The following is a 7541-nucleotide window of genomic DNA, read 5'->3' on the forward strand; positions in this document are numbered from 1 at the left end:
CGTGCGTGTAGGGGCTCTCTGCGGGCACCGGCCAAGCCAGGCAGCCCGATCCTTCCAGGCTGCGGCGGCCAGGCAGGCAGAGATAGGGCTGTGAAGGCATCAGCAGAAGAAAAACAACAACATCGGGCACCTACTGTGTCTTATGTTCAACCGTGGTTTGAGTTGCACTTAGATTGACCCCACCTACTTCAATTTTCACAAGTACAAGCACACACTTGTACTACTAATGAGTACTCTCAGAAAATGAAGCTTAGGTGAATAAACACATAACCCTCACGAAGATCAAGCAAGGAGCCATAGATCCGAGCCAAAGCTTGACAGTCCTCCAGACAGCCAAAGCCAGCATCCGCACATTATTTTTACAATTAAAAAAAAGCACATAGGAAGTAATCAGGCAGCTTTGCAGCTTGCATGCATTCTGATTAATCTGTAATGTGTTTTGTAAGGGTTTGGTACCCTTGAGATGTCATACAGCTTCTAACACTTCTTATCCTAATGAAGCAGGACACCATTTTCCCAAAGGACTGAAGACAGATGAATCCCTCTCAGAACAGCAGCTTGAATCAGTATCAGAGCTATCACAGGATTCCACTGTGAGCTTTATGCTAAGAATTAGCACAATACCAAATATAGTAAAAAGGTTTTTTTAATCAGTTCAATTTGATGCAATTTAAAGAGAAAGAAGCATTGAATGGTGCAGCTGCTGAAGTCTACTTTTCAAGGTGCTCACTATATTCCTTCCTTGCTCATACACACCCAAAGTAAAACATTACTGTCCTCAGAGAAATTGGTTGACCATGTCTCAATTGATTCCCACACATTACTGCAATTACAGCAAGTTTGATTCAGGAAACAGATGAGAAGGAGCAAATGCTGGGTTTCCACCTTTTGCATAGAGAGTAAAAAAGAAATTATTAGGTGTAAATACCACACACCCTACTGAAAAATTTATAAACATGGGAGCACTAAGATGCTTAGAATGTCCCTGGAATGAAAGGGAAGAGGTATACAATACTTATTCCTTTAGAGTCCTAAGGTTTTTTAAAATGTTTGAAGTCCATTACTGTTTGTGACCTGCATGCATAATAAACCCTAAGGTAAAGTTCGAATTGCCTTGTGTTTCCTATGCAACTCCAGGTTGGTGAGGTTGAGTGTTTTAGTTTTCCTTGAGGAAGAAAACCATCTCCTGCGGTTCCTACCCCACAGGGTAGAAACAAGCACAATGAAGAGGAGAGTACTTCCTTAGCTTTGAGCATTCCTGTTTGAGGGTAACTTTTTTTTTTGCTTCCTTAAAAAGCTTAATGACACAATCACAAGTGCTGTCTTGTAACCCCAAAACCATGGATTCCTGAAAGGCAGCTGATGAAACAGCCATGTTATGAAGCAATTAATTATCAAAGGTAATCGATTGGTGGCCCAGGGCTGGATTACAGGAGATGTTTTTGAAGAGAAAATTGCAAAACCAAAAGGGCACAGATGAGAACTCAAAACTAGGAAAGAGGGGCATTAGCATCAGACACCCTCCATACACAAATCTCAGACAGGCTCTCAGCCAGTTCCCAGCTGCCAGCAGGGAATTTAACAAAGAGGCAGCAAGGATGCCAAGCAGAGAGTCAGACACCAGCAGGATGCTGCTGCTGGAAGAAGATACTGCTACAGTTCAGCCTCTGTCTAGGACAGGTGTGAAACATGGTGCATCTACAGTGCCAGCTACTGCTTCAGTGCTGGGGAAGGCAAGCAGAAGACAGAAGATTCAGCAAAACTAACAGGCTTAAAAATACTGCTGAGTAAGAGTCATTGTTACAGGCTTGTTTTGACTGTATTTTTTTCTCTTTAAAAAGATATGCTAATTTAACCTAATAAGAACAGATACATCCAATTAATATTCCCAATCACAATAAATTAAATTATGGTTATACCACTTAAATACAAACATTGGTTTATATTTAGCCTCAACATTCAGAATGAAGGATCAATGAGCAGCACATCCTTTCCAGCCCATTGCAAGAACCAAACCCGGGTCTCATTCATCCTGACTGAGAGTCAAAATGTGAGGCAAGTGTTCATATGTTGAGCAGTTATACAGAGCTTTAAAGAGCTTCCAGAAATAGAGAAAAAAATATCTGTAGGCACACACTTGCCTCCAAAATTAACACATCTAAGGAAGTCTTTGTCATTTCACATTGAACTAGATATATACATATGTGCAAAATGCACTGAGATTGCTTTCAAGACAGAGTAGCCTTTAGCAACTATTCCCGCTGAGAACAACTATAAATACAGATCCCTCTAATTCTTTCCCCAAAAGCCTTTCTGGTTTATTAAAGGAAGAGTACAAAGCAACACTGGTGTACCTTTTCAGAGAGTTCTTGTAGTAGTAAGCAAGAAATGGGAAAGCATCTGTCAGTTATTTGAAAGAATTATTTCCTGCTAGCATCAGAAATCAAAACAAACAGTTTTCCCTTAACCTTGAAGCATATAGAGGATTTTGACAGGAGGTATAAAATTTATCACCTTAAAATAAAGGCAAATAAAGAAACAAAACCACATTCCCAACTTTTATATCTACAACTCTCAGTATTTCATGTTTTACCCTAGAGCCCCAACAGCTTTGGGCAGACGATAAAATCATATAGAAAACAAACACCACCACACAGCAATAAAAAACCTGAGATTCTCCAAGGCTCTAGTCCTCACCCATGGGGGAAGGACTGAAAAGGTGAATTATGAGCAGCCAAAGTAAATAAAGACACCTGAATCAGACTCTAAAATCTCAGTACTTGCATGTGAGCACAAGCCACTGTTTTTCACAGCTATAATTTTTGCACTTCCTACATTAACATTAGCCTGAATTTAGCACGCTAGGAGCACCAAGAGTTCTTTAAGTACTGTATTACACCTTTCCAAAGTAAGACATACTTCAACTGGACTTACTCGAGAGTCCTTCAGAACAACATTTATAGTGATAAAAATTGGGGGAAAAAACCCCAACCAAACAAAGCCCCCCCAACTATTGCAATACATGCCCAAGAGAAATATTAAGGCTAAGTGACTTTTTACACTGGTCAGAATCAAAAGCGAAGGAAACTCAGTTCACAGGAATATTGTTGCACATGTCTTTAAATAAGGCATTCATGGGTACATTTGTGTGTGGCAGCTTGGTTTTTTACAAATAAAAGTTACAAATATTTTTCAAAACTGAGAACATATCAGAAAGTAAGCAATAAGGACTAAAAGTCAGTTTTTTGCAGCCTCACCAAATCAATTTGGCTCAAATCCAAAACAGAAAGCCAAAGATCCAGTGAGATCCCACTTAAGCATAATAAATAAGACTGAAAACCACCTTTGCTAGGGACAGAAACATCTAGGCACAATCATTGGGTGGGGATAGTACCTGGCGCACAGACCGAGACGAGCCCCATCTCAGCCAGTTTAGTATCCCAGGTGCACAAACACTAAGCCCATATGGTGTAGGCACAAAGCATTTTAGCTCTTAGTGACAGAGAACTCGCTGCCAAGACTATTTCTTCCTCCTGTCAAATGCTATCACATTTTTTGTGTTTATGTATATACCACCTTCAAAAGAAAAGCTCTCCTTCTTAATAAAGAAAGAAAAAGATTGTTTATGCAGGTTTGGTTTGTTTTTAAAGAGTTATCCTCTATAGCTACAACCTCAATACCGATTAGTCAGCAGTATCAGTGAACCTGAAATATTAATCACATGGAAGTTTACTTCTACTACGAAACAGCAAAAGCCAGTCTACTTAATCTCTAAAATGCCTGCAATCCTTAGATACACACATGCAACTAAAATTAGTAGAAAAACATTCTTACCTTTTTCTTTGAAGAAAAATAACAAGGTACACAGAAATGCTGTTACAGAGGTTCTTTGTTCCACAGGGTACGGGGGATCTTCCCTAGTAGGAAACTCTTAAATAAAACCTGGAGCCAGCCTGGACAGCACTCCTGCACGAGGTGCACCCAGCAGCCAATGGATTTGTAAAGCTGAACTCAATTGCCTGCTGCACCCTCCCAACACAACACCAACACTGCAGCTCCTGACTGGAGCTGTAAGAGCAATAAATCAGTTTCCTGCTTCTTTAACTGATTGACTAATGAGCACCATAATCAGTAAACTATTTACACATGGAAACAAGAACACGCAAATATTCTGACTTTTCTCACTCATTTGGTAAGCTTTTCATTTGAAACAAAATCGCAAATATATGGCATTTTGAATTTTAATCAGTATTTCCAGTAACACTATGTAAAAAACACACTGAAGAATTAGTTTATCTTTTCACAGAGGAACACAGAAATTCTGAACTTGTTCAATGAAGATTCCTTGCTAGCACTCCAGTGCATACCAATCTGTCAGAAATCTGTGACCAAACCATTCTCTCAGATTTTTTTTGCTCTTCTAGATTCACACATAAAAAACCCCACATAGGCATACACCTCACTATTTATTCACCTGGATTGTCATACTGATCTTGCAGAGTGACACAGAAGTAAGCCAAATTCAACTGTTCCTTTGCACCATAAGAAACTTTATAAAATTCTAGTATTAATTAAGCAAGCAGCAGTTTTCTGCACCTGTTCATAGAGCAGAGCAGCCTTACCAATGGACAATCAGCTGTACCACCAAAACCAGAACACCTGAATTTCTCGGATGAAGGGAAAATATTACAATTTTGTCTTCTTATTCCAACATACACAATATTTTCAAGTCTTCCAATACAATACAGAATGAAGCTCTCATAAGATATTGGATGCAATTTTCAAATGGATACTTTTTTTAAAACTCAAAGACTAAATAGCTGACTGCAAGTCATTCAAAAGATAGCATGTTTCAGAATAATTTTTCCCTTTCTAGACTCAATCCATCTCCTCATCAATAACGTTCTTTCACTAGGAAGTAGAAATCGGTTTCCAAATATTTAATTATAGTTGGAAAAAGATTACAAAATACAAAGTTTTATTGTACTTGAGACTAGAGAAAAGTATTACTTTCATTTTTCCATTTCCTTCAAATTCGAGAAAAAGTAACAACCAAACAAATGACAACAAAAACTAACAGATACATGAACTAGTTTCACCAATAAAGCTTGGAAATTCAGAAAGGATTTCACCAAATAAATGTCAGTGGCTGAACCTGGCAGAAGCCATTCCTCACAGAAGTGCTGCATTCCTAGAATGAACTAATGCCCTTCAGTAATACAGAAAATCAGTCACTCAGGCAAGGCAGGACTTAGAAGAGACCAAGGATTAGCATCTCCGAACACTGGAGTCAAACGAAGCCTTTTGGATCCCATGTCAATTCAGAGCTCATCATGCTTTGCAGGGTCCAGACTGGGTTTGATGAAGACTCCCTCCATGGCTTTCCAATAGTTGTGGTGGTTGGCAGCAGGCATGCCATGAACTTCCCGCTGACCTCTAATGGGGTGGCCGTACTGCTCCCCCGTGATGGACAGGAACACCTCAGTCCCCACGTGCTTGAAGCGCACGGCATCCTCCCGCTCCCAGTAAGTCCCACTGCACTGCACAATCCAGAAATCCAGGTCATCTCCTTCGCCATCATCCCCAAAGGCACTTACTTCCTGTTAGAGACACAAGCTTCCTGAAGTGAGAGTGTAAGCAAACACCTCCAGGACACACACATATCAACCACAGACTCAACAGAGTTTAAAGACAAGGATGGGGAAAGAAGAAATGCTGTTGTTTTGCTTTGTCAACAGTCACCAAAGCCAGAAGCAGTAAGGTTCTACCACTAAAATCTGAACACAAAGTGCCAACAAACTCCAACCTGTAATCTGAGCAAAAAGTGCCAAAAAAACCCCAAACAAAACAAAACCCAACAATGACAGTTGAACATTCTTACATTAATGACAATATATGAAGTGTCTACACTGAAAAATGAAACCCAAGGGGAAGTTTTAGAGTCAATCTTTTCCTTAAATAATTCTTTTGAAATGTTATTTTTTCATCACTTTTTTAAATAATCAGGTTATCTAGACACCCTACACAGAGCTGGACCTTATTGGTTCAGTCACTTTACTCATGGTGAAAGAAAAACCTTTTCCACAAAGAGTCAGATCTTCCAAGTTTGAATGTAACAACCTATCTACATGGCCTGATGAAAGACTGACATGAATAACAACAAAAATCTTCCAACAATTGCATTATTTAAGAGAGATTTTCAATCTTGGAGAAGTATTTGTTCAAGGAGAAGACTGGGGCTGAATTACAGTTAGAAACTACACTCTTCTAGATATGTACAAAACTATAAATAAATATGATTGCAAGAGCAGATTCGGTTTTCCTGTGGAAGGAGGACAGATAAATAAGAACAATGAAATGAAATAGAGATAGCAAGAAGATAACTGGGACTAAGAGACTGGATCACCAAGGAATTTGGACATAGGAATGCCTAGAGTTATAAGACATGATTAGTTGTCTTGCTCTAGAGCAATCTTCACAATGTTGAGGGAGATACTCAATCTCCTGCATCTTGAAACACCAAACATTTCAGAACAGTCTTCCCAGTAGCAATGGTGCAGAAAAACAAAATGCAGATTTGTTACAATTACTGTGAAATACCAATACTGGCACATACTAATTTTTACCTCTGTCAAGAACTGAAATACACAATTTCAAGATGCAGAAAAGCATATACTTGAATCTGGGTATGCACAGACATACTGCTTCTGGCAGCTGGTACCCAAGTCTGATTCTCCAAAAACACGAGTAACTGGAGAGACTATTGTCAACAGCATGCACTATTTATACAAAAGCTTAAGATTTAAACCAACTCACTTGGTTATTGGAGAGTGGTGATGGGAAGTGATGAGTGTGCAGATTTTTCCCCGTGTTAACATGGGTAAGTCGTATGGCTTGCCCACATTTCACTGGTGTCCCACGCTGGCAACTGCTGTCACTCTTCCCACGGATCCGCCAGTAGCTGTTGGCATCATCTGAAGCTTCAACTCCTGTCACTGACTGCTGCCCACTTCCTGTTTGAATAGAATTAAATGACACAAGACTTATCCCACCTCCCCAGTTCAAAAAGACATGAAAGAACTAAAGAAATTTGCTTTAATGTTCTCATGCCTTCATGTTTACAAGTTGCTTAATTCTCACAGTCCACTTACCGACTGCAAAGGTAATGCAGGTACCAAATAATCTTTCAGAGGGAAGCAGTGAAACAGTGTGTGTTAGCAGATGCAAACTGTCAAAGTTCATGGTGAACACACAAAAAAACCTGATCCACGACAGGTACTATTCACACCATCCCACCTTTATCAAAAACACTACCAAGGTCTTTGTGTCCCCAAACAGACCAACACCCTCGTTGCCAGAACAGACACTGGGAAGGTACAGCTGAGGCCCTTGACACTGAACAGGGCTTACCTCAGGGACAAGGGCAAAGCATCCCTGTCACATCCCGACTCCAGGGCCCACAGTGCAGCTGACACGCCTTCCAGTCCCGCAGGCCTCAGCATCCTCCTGCCCCTGCCATGTCTCCAGCGCACCCCTCCACA

General features: G+C 40.1%; 1 protein-coding gene across 1 annotated transcript; it reads right to left on the reverse strand.

Annotated features, from left to right (window-relative positions):
• Positions 1–4176: 4176 nt before the first annotated feature.
• On the reverse strand, positions 4177–7123 carry SDF2L1 (stromal cell derived factor 2 like 1). Its single transcript, XM_017734974.1, is given in 3 exon segments — positions 4177–5600; positions 6817–7029; positions 7031–7123. Coding segments are annotated over 3 exon segments (570 nt in total). The 5' UTR covers positions 7109–7123; the 3' UTR covers positions 4177–5321.
• Between the last annotated feature and the right edge of the window lie 418 nt (positions 7124–7541).

This window comes from Corvus brachyrhynchos, unplaced genomic scaffold (genome assembly GCF_000691975.1).
Source record: "Corvus brachyrhynchos isolate BGI_N302 unplaced genomic scaffold, ASM69197v1 scaffold114, whole genome shotgun sequence".
Taxonomy (NCBI): domain Eukaryota; kingdom Metazoa; phylum Chordata; class Aves; order Passeriformes; family Corvidae; genus Corvus; species Corvus brachyrhynchos.